General features: G+C 46.7%; 1 protein-coding gene across 3 annotated transcripts in view; it reads left to right on the top strand.

Moving 5' to 3' along the window:
• KNSTRN (kinetochore localized astrin (SPAG5) binding protein) overlaps nucleotides 1-18,134 on the top strand; it is a 93,451-nt gene extending 75,317 nt beyond the window's left edge. For all 3 annotated transcript variants that reach the window (XM_085626879.1, XM_085626878.1, XM_085626877.1), the window contains one exon: nucleotides 15,970-18,134. In XM_085626879.1, coding sequence (XP_085483005.1) covers nucleotides 15,970-16,101 — 132 coding nt within the window. In that variant the 3' untranslated portion in view covers nucleotides 16,102-18,134. The remainder of the gene's footprint in view (nucleotides 1-15,969) is intronic.
• The last annotated feature ends 433 nt before the right edge of the window (nucleotides 18,135-18,567 follow it).

Raw genomic sequence — 18,567 nt, 5'->3', positions numbered from 1 at the left:
CCATACGTTTCTGATGAATGCCTATTTAGATAGTAAAAGTACTGTCTATAGGTGAGTATACCTTGGCATCGTGAAATGACGTTTTAGGTTGGCTGTTCCTGCACTTGCTTTTGCACCACGAAAGTTGAAGTCACTTCATGGCTTTAGTGAGATGGCACCCAACCTCCCGTCTAAAAATAGTTCGAACCCCACTGTCTATTATGTCCTTTTTAGGTCTCGCTAGAGCCAGCGCATGCGCTGGTCTGGAAAGACATTTAGTTAGTGGCATTTCAAAGTGCTACCACCAGCTTTGCTTGGCCACCAGCTTGCGGCCACGCGGGCATGCACGCGCGCAGCCGCCATATGGCCATTCAGAGGCACTTTTACAACAGCTCCTGGAGACCGTGAAACTGACGCGGCTGCGCGATCTTGATCAGTTTCACTTGCGTGGCCGCTTCAGTTTCACGGCCGCGCGGCCAATGCTTCTTTAGTCGGGGCATGTGGACGACAACCGAGGCACTGACAGCATCCGGGTAAGACACTGCAGACCCTCACTCCCCCCACTTCCCCTCCAGCGTCCTGTGGTGCACAGGGCCTGTGATTTCTCATTTTAATGCATGTTTGTCGGTACTTGCCCTTTTCAGTAGCAAATGGACAAGCAGTTTCAAGTGTTTTGGCCATGGCGGCCCGGCGCGGCCCAGCTCCTTTGACTGTGTATTTCCTGTCCCATGCCTGCCCCTTACCTGCTCTTCTCGGCCTGGCCTGCCTTCTGTTCCCTCCTAAGCATGCTGCCTTGCTTTCTCCTCACAGCCTTCCCTCACCCTCCACCTCTCTCCTCGGCCTGCTCACCCTCTCCCCTCGGCCTGCTCACCCTCTCCCCTCGGCCTGCTCACCCTCTCCCCTCGGCCTGCTCACCCTCTCCCCTCGGCCTGCTCACCCTCTCCCCTCGGCCTGCTCACCCTCTCTCCTCGGCCTGCTCACCCTCTCCCCTCGGCCTGCTCACCCTCTCCCCTCGGCCTGCTCACCCTCTCTCCTCGGCCTGCTCACCCTCTCTCCTCGGCCTGCTCACCCTCTCTCCTCGGCCTGCTCACCCTCTCTCCTCGGCCTGCTCACCCTCTCTCCTCGGCCTGCTCACCCTCTCTCCTCGACCTGCCCACCTCTCTTCTCGGCCTGCCCACCCTCTCTCCTCAGCCTACCCACCCTCTCTCCTTGGCCTGCCCACCCTCCACCTCTCTCTATGGCCTGCCTACCCTCCACCTCTCTCTATGGCCTGCCTACCCTCCTGCTCTTTCCACGGCCTGCCCACCTCTCTTCTTGGCCTGCCCACCCTCCACCTCTCTCCTCGGCCTGCCCACCCTCTCTCCTCAGCCTACCCACCCTCTCTCCTCAGCCTACCCACCTCTCTCCTTGGCCTGCCCACCCTCCACCTCTCTCTATGGCCTGCCTACCCTCCTGCTCTTTCCACGGCATGCCCACTTCTCTTCTTGGCCTGCCCATCCCCCTGCTCTTTCCTCGGCCTGCCCATCCCCCCTGCTCTTTCCTCGGCCTGCCCACCCACTCTCCTCGACCTGCCAACCGCTCTCCTCAGCCTGCCTACTCTCTCTCCTCGGCCTGCCCACCTCTGTTCTTGGCCTGCCCACCCTCCACCTCTCTCCACGGCCTGCCCTCCCTCTCTCCATGGCCTGCCCACCCTCTCTCCTCAGCCTACCCACCTCTCTCCTTGGCCTGCCCACCCTCCACCTCTCTCTATGGCCTGCCTACCCTCCTGCTCTTACCACGGCCTGCCCACCTCTCTTCTTGGCCTGCCCATCCCCCCTGCTCTTTCCACGGCCTGCCCATCCCCCCTGCTCTTTCCTCGGCCTGCCCATCCCCCTGCTCTTTCCTCGGCCTGCCCATCCTCCTGCTTTCTCCTCGACCTGCCAACCTCTCTCCCCGGCCTGCCCACCCGCTCTCCACGGCCTGCCCACCCACTCTCCACGGCCTGCCCACCCACTCTCCTCGGCCTGACCATCCTCCTGCTCAGCTTGCCCATTCTTCTCCTCGACCTGCCCTCCACCCTCCCGCTCTCTCCTCAGCCTGCCCTCCACACTCTCTCTACCTTCCCTGGGCCTGCCCTCCTCTGGGAGCTCCCACACAAGACCTCTTTGAGTCGAGGCCCCCATGCCAGGCCTGTGCACTCAGTCTTCAGGTGGAGTCTGTGTACCTGGGTACAAGCGGCCCTGTGTGCGAGGCAGGGCCGCTTGCCCACAAGGGGGCTTGGAGCCTGGCAGGACCGTGGGCAACTGGGGCTGGCTGGCTGTCGGACCACTCCCTGAGTGCCAGACCCCTCACACCAGGTCCAGAGGACAGACACATGGACGCACTGAGCATGCGCAAGGAGAAGCGCACCCGATTTCAAGAAGTCTATCAGACAAACGCCCAAGGACGCAGGCCAGCAAGCTAGCAGGCGTGACACAGGCCAATCAGCTAGCAGGCATGAGTGCACACAGGCCCGCAAGCACGCAGGCATAAGTGCACACAGGCCTGCAAGCACTCAGGCATAAGTGCACACAGGCACGAGTACACACAGGCCAGCTGTAGTGTAGTTCTTATATTCCCAATAGGCTCTGCGCATTGGAATAATATATCCTATAGATATGACGTAGGACTTAGGTCAGTAGGTCTCTATTGAATATACTAAACTTAATTGTGTGTGCCAGCTAGCTCAGAGGTCACTAGAAACTTTCTAAAAAACACAAGAAGGGATTAGTTTTCGACAACCGCATAAACATGACAACTTTGTTTCCCCTAGAACTGGAACAGTATCTTCAGAGTCGTGGAAACAATAGATAACTATTTTACTCAGTCAATCGTGCATGCTTCGTTTCTACATAGTTGCAGAGAAATAGAGAGACAGGCGTTTTCAATCAAAGGGTTTATTGAACAGTCTTCTTTCTCATGCAAGAGAGGTGACCTGCTACAATCGTTAGACAATATGCAAAGTATAATGTGTATAGCGTGAACAGTAATATAAATAATACTGTGAAAGCATTGTATGGTTTCCAAGCCATATAAAAATACATACATAAATAACACAGGCTAAAATACTCAACTGGTGCTTCTAAAATACGCCTACCCCAATGTACCTAACCTAGGTCTACTACGAGGGAAGTAAGTGCTGTTTAGCATAAGTTTTAGTTCTGCCAAGAACTGCCAAAGGTTTCTCTAGGTTTTAATCCGCTCCATACCTTAGATTGAAGGAGGTTTAGTATCTCTGTCTCGTACTCGATTTCCCAACACCCCGCAAGGGGAGTCAAACACTGGAGCTGGATTCTCAGCAGGAGGATGTCTATATTTATACCTTGAAGGTGTTTAGGAATGCCATCTTTGACGTAAAGTCGGGCATAGGAACGTCCTGGATGAACCCCTAAGGAATAGTTGTTCATGCATAATAATGAGTTTCTTGGAGAAATCAATATCCAGGCTAGGGTAAGTCCCTTCTGCTTAAGAGTTTGGTTTTCCAAGAAATCGTTGTGACGTTTGATGAACGGATGGAAGTAGCCATGCCTGTATTTGGGTAGCATGGGCTATGCCTAAATAAGAGCTTGATTTCTATTCCTATATAAGGGCAATGTGAATTGTACCTATATAAGGGCATGAATCGGGAAAATTCATTCGGATCCTAAAACGCCATACAACACAGCAAGCACGCAGGCATGAGTGCACACAGGCCAACAAGCACGCAGGCATCAGTGCAACAGGCCAGCAAGCACACAGGCATCCAGTGCACACAGGCCAGCAAGCATGCAGGCACTTGGGGACTAAAGGTCATCGCAAAGGAAGTTTGTGTGAGGGTATTGCCTTTGCCACATTTGAAACTGGACGCATTAGTATTGTTGTGTGTAGCATTTATATAGATTTTCGTATATTGTTTTGGGGCCTATTTTCGCAGGCGCGGACCTACACCATTGAGGTGTGCACGGTTGGTGCAGAGTGTTGTATTTGTTGTCATTTTGGTGTCTTAACTGAATGACCACAGAGATGCTTTTATCTTGTCTTGTAGTGCGGTGGATAAAATTGTGATGGAAGTGGTAGCACGAGAGCCTCAGATAATTTAGTTGTAATTAGTTGAGGTTTATAATTTACTTAGCAGGTTCCATGCTGTGCTTCAAGCTTTCTCTTCCGAAATAGCAAAAGACACACAAATGATGGACGGAATGCAGAACAAATCAAAACATTACCACACACAAAACAATTCATTTCCCCTCTACAAATATACTCGCATTCCTTTAGCCTTCCATAATTTTACTATCAACAAGTTGCCGCTCTTTTGCACCCCCGACTCTTCCTTATCCATACTCTGTCATTCACCCATACATTCTTCCTTCACACACAATACTTTTTAAATAACTTTCTCGCATATTACCTTTTAGCACTCCAAACTAACAAGAATTTTTGCTGCATACTCCCACAGTCCGCCGCAGCTCAAACTCATACGTTGCATAAAACTCCATATTGTATTAAAAGTAGCCTGCCACTCGCCAGCCGCAATTACTCCGGTCCACCACAGCATCACTCAGCACCACCACAGCATTTTTCAACACCACCACAGCATCACTCAGGGCCACCACAGCATCACTCACCTTCACAACAGCATCACTCCGCACCACCACAGCATCACTTCCCTTCACCACAGCATCACTTCCCTTCACCACAGCATCACTCCCCTTCACCACAGCATCACTCAGCACCACCACAGCATCACTCAGGAACACCACAGCATCACTCAGTAAGACCACAACATCACTATATGCTACCACAGCATTAATCGGCACCGCCACTGGACCACCACAGCATCACTCTGGACCACCACGGCATCACTCTGGACCACCACGGCATCACTCTGGACCACCACGGCATCACTCTGGACCACCACGGCATCGCTCTGGACCACCACGGCATCGCTCTGGACCACCACGGCATCGCTCTGGACCACCACGGCATCGCTCTGGACCACCACGGCATCGCTCTGGACCACCACGGCATCGCTCTGGACCACCACGGCATCGCTCTGGACCACCACAGCATCGCTCTGGACCACCACAGCATCGCTCTGGACCACCACAGCATCGCTCTGGACCACCACAGCATCGCTCTGGACCACCACAGCATCACTCTGGACCACCACAGCATCACTCTGGACCACCACAGCATCACTCTGGGCCAGCACAGCATCACTCTGGGCCAGCACAGCATCACTTAATGACACCACAGCATCACTCATTGCTTCTTACACTTTTTAATTGCAACTTCTCACCATTCTGCACAGCAGCCACACTTCTCTACTGCACAGCTTAGAAACATTTGCAAAATCAATAACTCTACCTAAACACTTATAAGGCCCCCCAATGCATAGCCGCTAGGTCTCGCCTTTGGGACCTTATAAGTTTTTAGTTATCCAGCACAATATCCTTGATTAAACAACATTAAGTGTTGCATGGCTAAACACTTATAAGGTCCCAAAAGCGAGACCTATTGGCTATGTCAATGCTTGCTCTTAATTGAAAAAGAATTCTACAACTGGCACTCAACATTTTTTACCAGTCCCTTTCGAGTATTTTGTCTTCCATTTCTGACTGGATTTTTAGGCAGAATGCCATCACTTTTCTTCAAATGCCTTTCATGTGGGAGAAATCAACAGCTGTCCATAAAGTCTGCGTGGTAGGGTTGCCACCCTGTCACTGACTGACTTTAAAAGAGTAGTCATCTGCTGTGGGTGCTACAACAACTTGGGGAGACTGCAACGACAAACGAAAGACTGTATTTACAGGGGGTGGATCCTCATTCAAGGAAGACAAGCCTATGGTGATTATGGGACACAGGCTAATATTCGGACCTATAGGGATGGGAGAGGGGGTTGAGTTACTTTCTTCCCTCAGGCGCCAAGACGTCCTAGGGCATGAGGTCACGCTTTATAAGTTACATTACATTCTTACCAGTGTGTCCCTAACGATCTGTTATGGCCTGAGTGGTCTACTCACTGTGTAGTGTACACAAAGGTGAATTGTTAGTTATACCAATGTTTTCTGTATTTTTTGGTTAGCTCACGAGACATCGAGTTCGCTGCCCTGGGCCTATGCCTAGAGGTCATTAATGTTCTATATATAGCCACACACTTTGGGAGAGTTGGCTGCCGCATAATGGGGATTAGACTGACCAATGTTTTGCTGTTGATTATTGCTTTAACCCCTTCGCTGCTAGGCGCCCCCCCCCCCCTGCTAAGACTTTTCTTGGGCTATTTGGGGTAGTTCGCACTTAGGCCCCTGTAACATTTTGATCACATAAGGTATCCACGCCAAATTTGCGTCCTTTTCTTCCAACATCATAGGGATTCCAAAGGTACCCAGGGTTTGTGGCTTCCCCTGGAGGGGACCCAGAAATTAACCAAAATACAGCAAAATTTTGGGGGGTTTTGAAAAATGGGAAAACAGTGCTGCAAATGAAAGCGTCTTTTTTTTTTTTTCCTGCAAATGGTATCAAAGAAGGGTTTGTGGGGCTATAATCACAATACTCCCAGCTTTTAGGGACTGACTTTCGTCAGAAAACCAAAATTGTTTTACACAGTTTGGCATTTTACTGGGACATAGCCTATTTTTGCTAGTTTTTGTGCTTTCAACCTTCTTCTAGTTAATGGTAGAAATGGGTATGAAATAAATGATGGATCCTGGAAAGCTATACATTTTAGAAAAGTAGAATTCTGAATTCAGCAAGGGGTCATTTGTGTAGATCCTTCAAGGTTTCTTTATAGAAACTAACAGTTGAATATAGGAAAAATTGAATATTAGTTGTAAATGGCAGCCATTTGTATCAACAGTAACTTCTTCTAATTAAGACCGCTGTTTGAAAGCAAAATACCGTTACATCCGCTGGACCTTTCTTGTTATGGGGATATATAGGACTTGTAGGTTCACATAGAACCTGACGAACCTAGAGCCAATAACTGAGCAGCATCTTGCAATGTTTTTTTATTATGTATCGGGTATATAGCAATTAATTTTGGAAAATATATACAGGGAAAAATCGGTATGAAAGACACCTATGTATTTCTGAAATTGAAACAAAATATAGAGTTTAGAAACAGTAGCTATTCACACATTACTGAAATTGTGAGTACCCATACTAGCATGAGAATTATGACGTTTTTCAAAGTGACTTCCTTTTTACACATTGTCTTTCATTTGGAAGTCCGTCTCTCTTTAATAGAGCCAGCAGTATAATTTTGAATCCCTATCCTCCTTTGCTGTTACCAGCTTGTTAGGGGAATGCATTGTCCAAACATCCTCAAGTGCACTTGGAGAGAGAAATTGAAAGTGCACAAGATTCTAGTTTCGGAACCTATGACTGTCTAGATGACTGGGATGCTTCTCAAGACAAACTCTGCATTCTTCTTTGTTAAATCTTTGTGAGTGCCACAGAGACTGGCAATCAGCCTTCATTTCTTTGTTTCATCATGTTGCAACCTTTTAAACCCTTTGGTATTCATGGTATGGTCTTCAGAATGGGTTTTTTCACTACACATGGAGTCGATTCCCCTAGATGAGTTTCTTCTTCATCTTATACTTTTAAAAACAAACGGGTCTGCACTTTCTCTGCTACTGCAGCTACGGGCACCACGCCTTCCACTGTGACCTTTGGGATTTCCTTACTGCCTCCTAGAATGATGGCTTTGCTGGCTGGCTGAGACTGGTACCACCACCTGTGGCTCATCACTACTGCCTGATGAGGAGAGGTACTGCCACAATATCGTGTTTCTGTGCTGTCATGAGTAGGTTGAATCAACAGTATTTTCCCATTATGTTTTTGGTGGGCAACTGATTGACTATCTTCTGAGCCCCTTTCTGTAGACTTTCCCTCTGAAGAAGTATTGTTTATCAGTATTTATTCTTTCTCTGAGCTGCTGTGGAACTTTCTTGTGCCTACTCACATATCCGTTTGCTGATGGTGGTATTTATGCTAGAATAGATTTGCATGCCGCCATATCTCTTGTGCAAAGATGTACCTTTAGTCTTTGGTGAGTCTGGTATATTTTCTATAGGCAACACTCTGATCATGTGACCTTTGTCAGTACAACCATATGGTAGTCATTGCATGTGGAGTTTACGTTACTGTTGGTATCTGTTGTGTCGGTCATGGTCACCTGCTGCATTCCCAAAGCCTTAATGGAGGGAGCTGCTAACCTGCACAAAGCTGCTAAAAGAGAAGCTTTTCACCATCGGCTGGCTAGAGAAATCACATTCTTACCTTTCCTCTTTGTCTGCATCTAAGTCTTCAGTCAAGGAACATTTTCCAAAGAGATGTACTGACAGAAAGAACCATAGGAAGAAAATATTCTCTTCTTTCTCAAGGAAATGGTCCCGGGGTCATTTGCAGTATTAATACATTCCCTGGATGAGGCTAGAGTTCTCCACTCCAGGACCCTGTGGAAGTGGTGGATTCCACCCATTGAAGATGGATTTTTTTTTCCAGGGCAGCTCATGTACACAATTTGTGATTTCTCACCATCCACTGCAAAGTCTAGTAGTCAAGGTTTCTTTGTCAAAATTGAACCTGAAAGTCTTTCCTATGCACCTCCAGGTAGAGAATATAAAAACATATGGACTCTGTGGGCCGATAAATTGACACCATTTAGGAATTGGCTAAACTTACAGCTTCTCTAACCCCACTGCCTGTGCTCAAATAGTTTGACTTATGGTTTTTGTGACAACGTCTCCTCTCTCTTTGCTGATAAAATTAATAAACTGTATGCCCTGGCCCTCTTAGATATATTCCTGGCATTTCACACTGTGGCACATTTTGCCCTCTTAGAGACTTTTCAAAAAAGGAATCTGCTAATCTGCGCTTAAATGTGTAGCCTCTTTCCAATCTGGAAGAATCCATGTAGTATGTTCCTCTTCTTATAAATCTTCAGCTTCACCTTTAAAATTGGGGGGTGGGGGAGACAGGAGGTCCCTGAGCTCCACGCGGTTTAATCAATGCAGCTGCCTTTAGCCAAATAAATGATATTTTGGCCATGATATTCTGTAATATGCTGACGAAACTCAAATTGTCACCACCCCCAGTTCCAGGAATCTATGTGTGCAGTCTCCATCTGATTGCATTCTAACACTCTCAAATTGAACTCTGACAAGGCTGAGGTGCTCCTCCTCTACAGTGATTGGTGACCAACAATGCTAGGTACAGTTCCGATCCCGGTTTCTTCTGTCAGAAATCTGTGTGTTATCTTAGACAGTGAGCTGTCCATGGCACCGCAAGTAAAGCTGGTCTCTGCCACCTGTTTTTGGAACTTGATAGTACTCCGTTAAGTCTTCCGAGTTCTTCCCATGGATTCTAGCAAAAACCATTATTCATGCGCTTATTTCGAGGCTGGAATAAGGCGACTTTCTCTAGGAATCTGGTGTCCCTGCAAACTGAACAGAATTGAGCCACCAGATTAAATATGATTTTGCTCCGATACGTCCATATTTCCCTTTTACTTCAGAATTTAGATTGACTCCTGGGAGGTAAAAGAGGTACATTTAAGACTCTCTGGCTGGCTCATTGATCTTTGAATGAAAATGGTCCCAACCGGCCCATGCCCTCACCACATTTTCAACCTCGGTGAAGCCAGAATCGGCCACATACTCACCCCCTTCTTCAACACCTCCGTTACCACGGCCAACTTTCCATAGGACTGGAAACGTACAGAATTCAACGGTAGACCCCAGCGAAGTCAATAACTACCGACCGATCTCCATGCTCCAGTTCCCTGCCAAAGTACAAGAAAAAGCCATCAACAAACAACTCCTCATATCTGGAACAGAACCTCCTACTCGGCTCCTCCCAATCCGGATTCCGCAGCAACCACAGCACTGAGACGGTCCTCATCGCACCTAACGACGACATCCAAGCCTTGCTCAATTGAGGAGAGACTGCAGCTCTGATCCTACTAGACCTATAGGCAGCCTTCAATATGGTCCCCCATCACATACTCCTTAACAGGCTGCACAAGGAGCCACTCACAGATGAATTGCCTCTTTCCTCACTGGAAGAACACAAAACATCTGCCTTTCACTCCCCCCTTTCACCTCCAAACCCAAGGAAATCATCTGTGGAGTACCCTGAAGATCCTCGCTCAGCCCCACCCTCTTCAACATTAATGACACCTCTGGCCAGCATCACCAAAACCCACAGACTTGATATCATTTCCTATGCCAACAACACACAACTCATCCTCTCCCTGTTCAAAGAGCTCACCACGACCAGCTTCCACAACTGTATGACAGACGTCACCAACTGGATGAAGAACTACTGCCCGAAGCTCAATACAGACAAGACAGAGGTACTGATTTTTGGTAACAAAAGCTCCTCGTAGGATGCATCCTGGTGGCCCTCATATTCACGGCCCTACTCCTACCATCACTGATCACTCTAGGAACTTAGGCATCATTCTGGAACACAAGCTAACCATGATGATGCAGGTCAACTCCATCTCCTCCTCCTCCTTCTTCATAGTATATTCAAATTGCTACCCCAAACCTCAAGACGCACCATCCCCCAGGCCCTCATCTCCAGCTGACTGGACTACAGCAACACACTCTACGCATGGATCGCAGCTCACATCCGATGACTCCTACAGACCATACCGAACACTGCAGCTAGATTCGTCCTGGCTAGATTTCCATAGACAAACTCACATCACCACCTACCTCCGGGAACTCAAGTGGCTCCCTGTACAAAAAAATGCCAGTTCAAGCTCCTGACCCCTGCAAACAAGGCTCTACACAACTGCGGACTCAACTACTTGCACCACTGCCTGACCTTCCATCAGCCCACCAGACTCCTCTGCTCCACATACCTTTCACTAACTCTCCCGCCGCTCCCCCGCATTCAATGTAGCTGATGTGGAGGTCACTCCTTTTCCTACCTAGCAGCGAATCGTATTGAACAAGCTACCCGGTCATCTTTGGGCCTCCTCATCTCTTCTAGAGTTCCGAAAGGCCATGAACACCTGGCTGTTCGGCTCATCAACAGGACCCTGCCAGTGCCTGGATACCCTCATGAAGGACAAGAAGCGCTCTACAAATCTATTGATTGAAGTATTTTCTTGGGTAGATTCAGCATCACTACCCTGAAGTCTTCCAATGTGGATCTTTCATCTGTCTCTCACAACCACCATAGAAGATGGAGAGAACAGGAGTTCTCTCCTCTTGCCCCAAGGAAATGGAATCAGCTTCTCCCATTTATCTGCCTTGAAACCAACTTCCGGTAGTTCAGGAAAAACCTGAATACATGGTTATTCAGTGTACATTTATTATTACCACCTTTCCCCGTCTCTGTAGTCCAGCACCAAGACACCCTTTTGTTGACCAGCAGCACGCTTTACAATCTTACCTAACATAAGAAAAAAGCCATTTACCATACTGGTGGCAATGATATCGATCCCCCAAACAGATTGTGAAATGCGTTCTGGACTCTTCAGACCGTGTGGTTCCATCCATGAGAATGGCCCTCTTGCTGCTTCACTACAATTGGATGTGTTCCACTGTCTTCTCAGGAGATGTCAAGGCAACCCCATGGAAATGCCCTTCGATGGCGATTGACTGTTAGGAGAGAAGGCTGACTCCTCTCCAGAATGCTTAAAAAACAAAAGATCTTTGGCTCGCTTGCTGAACATAGCCTCCCAGCGAGTCAGGTCTACCAGCAGTACAGAAGGTTTCAAGGATATTCCAGGCCACAGCAGTCCCGGTAAAAACAACTTTCTCAAACCACAACAAATGCCTGCTCCTTTCAGGGCGGTGGCTCTAGGGGTCGCTAACTGTGGGTCCAGTCTCCACTCTTATAACTGACTCTGCTGCTTCACATTCTTCTAGCTAACTCTGCTGCTTCAAAACCCCTGACTTCGCACCCCATCGCCTTTCTTTTTTTAATTTATTTTTTAACACATCAATTTTTTTTCTCATGGTGGCTCGCCCACTTTCCCACCGGAGCAGCTCCATAGCCTGTATCCCAGATGTGCTCTATCTTTTAGCAACTATCGCACTCGACAAGACAGGACAGAGGGGAGGACTAGCGCTTGTGGGCTTTGTCAGTGCTAAAAAGAAATGGCAAGGCAGTAGCAAAACGTGCAATTTCTTGTAACAAAATCTGGAAATGCATTCGTAACAAAAATACTGTCAATGGGACAATTGTGTCCTCTTCACTAGGGACATGACCGATTGTGTTTTAGGCTCCAAAGATGTTTGTTGGCTGACATCTGGCAGATGACCATGCGATCATTCCTGCTTGCTTATGACTTAAACATTACTGCTTTGCAGCTCAGGAACACATTGGCTGGTATTTTGCATGTGCTGTGATGCATGACTTCTTTAGTTAATTGCCACTAGTATTGACTCACACCTTCTAGGGTGGTATTGCTTTAGGACTCATTCATAGGATGAGGAATCTACAGGAAGAGGTATCCATCAAAAGAAAGTTAGTTACCGTTTCTAACTTTTGACCTGCCTTTTTCCCTGATAAGTAGTGCAGTGAATAATAAAATCTCATGGTATACAAACATGTTGTGTCATGGTATTGTCACGTCCGCTGGTGCTCTCTCACTTCCTCTCTGCTCACCTGTAGCAAAGTGCCTCTTTTTGCATGGTTATCCCCCACCACCTATTTTTTTGCCTGATATCTGATGCACTTCGTCCCTGTTAATTAGGCCCCCTAGTGATTTTGTTCTTTCCCAAAACTGTACCTCTGTCTCCACAATTGGCACACCTTTTAGTGCCTTGTAAAAGGTACCACTAGTAACAAGGGCCTGGTGACCAGAGCGGGTCTATAAGGACTGCAACATCTATTGTGCCACCCTTAGGGACACCTCACTTAACACATACCCACTGTCATTGCAGACTGTGTTTTGGTGCAGACAAAACCTGAGTTGACATGGCACACATCCCTGTGTGTCATTCCCACAAACACTGCCTGTGGCAAAGGTAAGTCACCTTTCTAGCAGGTCTCACTGCCCTAAGGCAGGGTGCACTATAGCATATGCCCATGTAGTGTCTAAGTCCATTCTTATACGTTGCAGTGCAGTGAAGCCATATTGAGGGCATGTTCTGGGAGTTTGTCATTACAAACTCCACAGCTCCATGATGGCTTTACTGCATACTAAGAAGTTTGGTTTCAAACTTCTCAGCATAATAAACCCACACTGATGCCAGTGCTGGATTAATTACAAAATGCACTCAGAGGGCATCTTAGAGATGTTCCCTAAAAATGACCAACTCCTTTGTGTCCAGTTGACTGGTCTGCCCCACCCTGCTACACACAGATGTTTTTGACCCCCTGACGTGGGAACTCTCATGGGACCCGAACAAAGCCTGCTTGGGGTGGAGGTGCATCTCGTCTATCCGCAAGCAGGAACAGCATTCAGGGCGGTGAGCCTCAAAGGCTTCATGCCCTTTGTTATGCTAGCCATGGCCTCTCCAACTAGTAGAGAGGCCCAACCCCTTGACCAGGCCCTACATTTGTCAGCAAGGTCGGTGGGAAAATTTGTAGTCCGCAGAGGTGTGTCCCCTCTCTGCCAGGACCACCCCTAAGGTGCTCTAGACCGAATTGACCCCCTCCTTAGGAAATCCTCCACCTTGAATGGAAGGATTATAGCCAATAGGATTATGAAATGCCCCCTCCCCAAAGGGATGGGACATACTAATGCTGCAGTCACCCTAAAAGGTAAGTAGCCCATTGGCTACTACCTGCCTGTATCAGTAATGTCCCTAAGTTCAGTATTTAGGGGCACCCCTGAACCTTGATCCTCCTTGATTCCTGCAACCAATGAAGAAGACACCATACAGCACAGCCTGAAGATGACTGGCATGGCCCCAGCCCTACAGGCCTGTCTCCAGCTTGAAGAGCCTGCGAAGAACTCTATGCCTATCCTGTAGCTATCGACTTCCAAAAACCCGAGGTAGATTGCCCACTCATCAACAAAGGCCAGCCCTGTCCAGAAGGATCCAACTACAAGGACTCCAGATCCAGCTGGAACCGCCATTCCTGCCCACTCTGCACCCGAAGCCTACGGCCCAAGTCTGATTGGCTCACCTGTCCAGCGAAGTCTTCCCAGATATTCTGACCTCGACTTAAACTTTGGCAGACTTCTCCTGGACTTCCCAAAGTCGCCTGCATCCTCCTTTTGAAGGGTCCACCCCGACTGGCCTATGAAACGAAACTCCAAAGCCTAAAGGCATCCTTCGCCCCCGACATCGGGGAGTCCTGCCAATGGTGCCCAGGCCTCCACAGACACCTCTACTTACCTGCCTATCTGTTTGTCAACTTCGTCCAGCCTCCTGGTCTGAGCATGCAGGCTCTAAGTGTGACAGAAATTCCCCTTCACTTGCATTGGGCGCCCAACACCTATTTGAAACCGGCCGCCCCTGTGCCACTGGTGGTGTTTGGTTGGGTCTGCCTTGTTTCCCTCTTGAGCTTGCTTTAAAAAACGGAGCCTGTGCCCTGAAACCGCAGATACTTACCTGCAAACCGCACCTCTTGAGGGTGCCCCCAATCTCCATTGACTAACATTGGGCCCAGTGACCTCTGCATTCGGCCGCCCCAGTGCCTCTGGTGGTGCAGTACCGACCTTGATCCGACCCTTGCCCAGTGCATGGCCAAACCCCGAAGATTAGATGTGTAAGTAGAGCACTTTCCTATAACTTTATATACTTGTTTTCCTTCCATAGGACTGCATCACATTTCTGCCTATTGCACTAAATATCTATCTCTTACATTTGCTAAGTCTGCTACGGTTTGATTGACATTGTCAAAGTATTTTTAATATGCCTGTAAAGTACTTTTAGGTCTTTGCAACACAATACCTACTATGTTTAAAAAGTGTTGTTATTCTTGAAAACTGTTACTTACCTGCAACTGAGTTCATCTTGGTTCTAAAACTAAAATAAAAAAGCAATAACCTTTTATACAAAACAACTGGTCTTGGATTCACACTTTGTGTGTGTAATCATTTCTTGCCTGAGTGTGTACAACAAATGCTTAACACCGCACTCTGATAAGCCTAACTACTCGCCCACACTATCACACATAGAGCTTTTAGTATTATCTACTTAAATCTTTGGGGATCCACTGGTCTCCGTGCACACTATACCTTACTTTGGTATAGTATATACAGAGCCAGCTTCCTACAACACTTCAATGGGGAATGAAAAATATATTGGGAACTTGTACCAGTGCGCTGGTTGGTACCTATTCTACTCCAATGAAGTGATATCTGGTGGTCAGAGCCACAACTGATACTGACATTTTACTATCTGGCGGCGATAGACAGCTACTTCTGAGGAATTGTTTTCTAGACCAATCTGAAAGCTGAAGTGATTTTCTTAAGGGTGGGAACATAGTTACCAGTGTTAAGTAACTTTTACATCAGCTATTAAACACCCCCGGGAATGGTCTGTACATCATGAGTGGTGGCACTTGTATTTATATTATGAAAACGTAGTTAATTTCAGATCATACTGGCATGGGTACACAATCAAGTTCACTAAAGTAAGCAGGTCGGACCTCCGTATCCTGTTTACCTGCACCATGCATGTTTAACAAAGATTTTTCTCCTAGTGGAGTTGTGCAAGTATGACACAAGTGGCATCACCAATGGCTTTTTTATGTATGGTGTCCCCTCACAGAAGGATGCATGTGCCCCTGAGGGATTCTCTCAGGCATGCCTTGTAGAGCCTTTTTTCATATCTAGACAGCAGTACAATGGTTGCTCTCCAACAAAGTAATGTCCACTGCCTTAATATGAAGAATTTGCTGCTAGTGGCTATGATAGGCTGGATGCTCGTGTGTACGAGATGCTTCCACACAGGTTTAAAATTGAACCGTGTTCAGAAGTTTCCCACATTTTGTGGGTGCAAAACCATGCTTTGTCTTGTAATATTTGATCTAGAAAAGGGGCCATAAACCTGTCAACTCTTCCCACAGGCTATACAGGCTATGTGCAGAGCAGCTGAGGAGGAGAGAACACATTTTCTTGAGAAGCAGAAGGCCTTTGAGGAGGACAGAGAGAACTTCAGGACTGCCCTCAGGCAGGCAGAACTGCTGGTGGACCAGTGAGGTGCTCTTGGTGGCAGGATGCTGCTGACCTGTTGATGCTCACTTAGCAACCTATCGAGAAGTGCTATGGAATTTGTTGGAGAAAAGAATGTTCAAATTTAAGAGCAATCCTGATCACCCATGGTTTTCAATTTCTTTGTACGGCGTTATCAACAGTGGAATCTAATTCACAGACAGTGGGCTCCTTTATCACTGTAAAAACTATTTTTCAGAGGCAATGGATGCATACTTACGAAGGAGTGGGTGAGGTATTTCTTGGTCAGTATAGTGTAAACTCGACACATCTGACTACTCTCAGTCTTGTGCATCACCAAAATCTGTATATTATGCTTCAATCAAACAAATGTACACTGTGATCTGGAGCAGTAAGATGAATCACCTGGATGTAGAGGTTTTTTTACTGTAACATTAGAGAAATGTTTGTATCCTTATTTTTGATGGAAACCAACGATATAAATTTTTTGACTAAAGGTACTCGTACTGAAAAGGGTACGAAATAGAAATCTCAAATGCTTGGTATTAAAGCCTTAACAAAGAGTTTGCTGTGTGAATACGATGAAAATGGTTATTAAAGACTGCATTTTACAATTACAACATTAAAAGATCCCAGTGTTGCTGATAGAAATTAAGGGAGCCTTCCGAGACATACAAGTGACTGTGGGTACAATTTAGGGTCGTCAGCTCCACAATAGTTTATCTATTAGCTGGACTTCTTCCAGTTTCGTCACAGATCATGAACATGTGTGTGTGTGTGTCTTGCAAACGCTTCAATTTATTTTGTGTTTGCCGTTGATTTATTTAAGCTGCATTTTCTTGTTCCTTGCTTGCAGATTTGTATCTATGCCTAATAAGTTGCTCCTCCATGTTTTCCTGTATTTGCAAGCGATAAACATTCTTAAATTAAGGTAACTGCACAATAAGCAATCTGATTCTCACAGAAAACTGACATGGCAGAAAATATAAATTGTCTATCCCCAGCATATATATACATATACACACATTCACGAGAAAAAAAAAACAAGCAATGGGATTGTGATCAAGAGGGTTGGACAGTCATTGATTCTAGGTCAGTGAGGGCATACTCCTGAAGGAATGGGTGTCATTTTCTAGGATTACCTGATGCTACTTGTATGTGATTAAAGACAGTTCTCTCCAACACAGAGCTTTCCAGGTACCAGCAGCAAACGTTGTAATCTTTCACCCTCGTCGTAGGTAATATGTAGAGTTTCCTAGGTATTGTGAACCTAATTTACTTTTGTATTAAGGACACAGAGAAAAGAATTTTACATATCCACTTCCTCTTCTAATCACAGCCGCCAAAATATGCACAACCCCCTCCGATCACAGAGCAGTGAGTGGATGCGCAAACAGATCTGCAGGCGCCGCTGCATGCCATGCGAGTGGCCACAGTACATGCTGCTGCTACAGATGAGAGCTGGGCGCACAATAGCCCCGTGTGCCCTCCCACCCACCTTGCTGGAAGGATATCCGGTATCGCATCAGCACTACAGTCACATCAATCTCCTGTGTGCAATAAAGCAAGTAAACAGATACAATAAACAAGAGACACATCTCAGCTGCCATGAGCAGCAAAGAAATAGGATGATGAGGAATCGGGAGTGATTATATGGTATTGTTATGGCTTCATTGGTGGTCTTTAACAATGTGATCTAAAGTTTTGGACCCGGGGATTTATGGGTATTGTGATTTTGTGTGTTTTGACTGCAGTGAGTGGTAAAGGACGTTGATCATCATAATCGAAGTCCCAGGCCTGACAGAGAATGGAAGTGTTGTGTATCATCCATTTAAATGTTTTTATTTTGTTACAGTAAATTGTTTAGACTGTTCATGTTTTATCCTTGCTTTCTATAACTGCATTCATGTTTAGTTATTGCTGGGTATTAGAACTAATGCAACAAACAGTAATTCAGCGAAATAATCAACAGTGTATAATTGGCAACCATAGTTCAAATGTTTTTTCACTTTATAGTTTTGGTCTCTTTTTATAATTAAAGATGCAACTTTCAAACACAGTGTTTAACTGTAAAAGTAGTGTGCTTTTTGTGCATGCCCTTGTTCCCAATTTCTTTTTTTAACGCCTTCATTAAAGCGAGTGCTAGAAAAGAACCTTTGCGGAAGAATACATCAGATGCAGTTGTTCTCGTGGTGATGTGTGTAGGAAAGAGGCAAAGCTTGGAACCCTATTCTCTCCAGCATTTGAGTTCTCAGCGTTTATATGCCTTTTTTGGAGTTGTACTGCTGAATAACAGGTCATTATCGTCAGGACTACAAACATGGGAATTCAGTTACTTGTAAGTTACTCACATAGGCCCCACTGGAGCAGGATAGCCACCTTGCACAGCTATATATCTACAACTCTTTCAGGTCCCCCTGCTGAAGCTCCACAGCCATGGCAGCACCCAGCAGGTTCTCATCTGGAACAGCGTCATAGGCATGACACTGTAC

This window comes from Triturus cristatus, chromosome 9, assembly GCF_964204655.1.
Source record: "Triturus cristatus chromosome 9, aTriCri1.1, whole genome shotgun sequence".
Classification (NCBI taxonomy): domain Eukaryota; kingdom Metazoa; phylum Chordata; class Amphibia; order Caudata; family Salamandridae; genus Triturus; species Triturus cristatus.
Note: the sequence above shows the minus strand (reverse complement) of the source record. Positions and strands in the feature narration are given on the sequence as shown.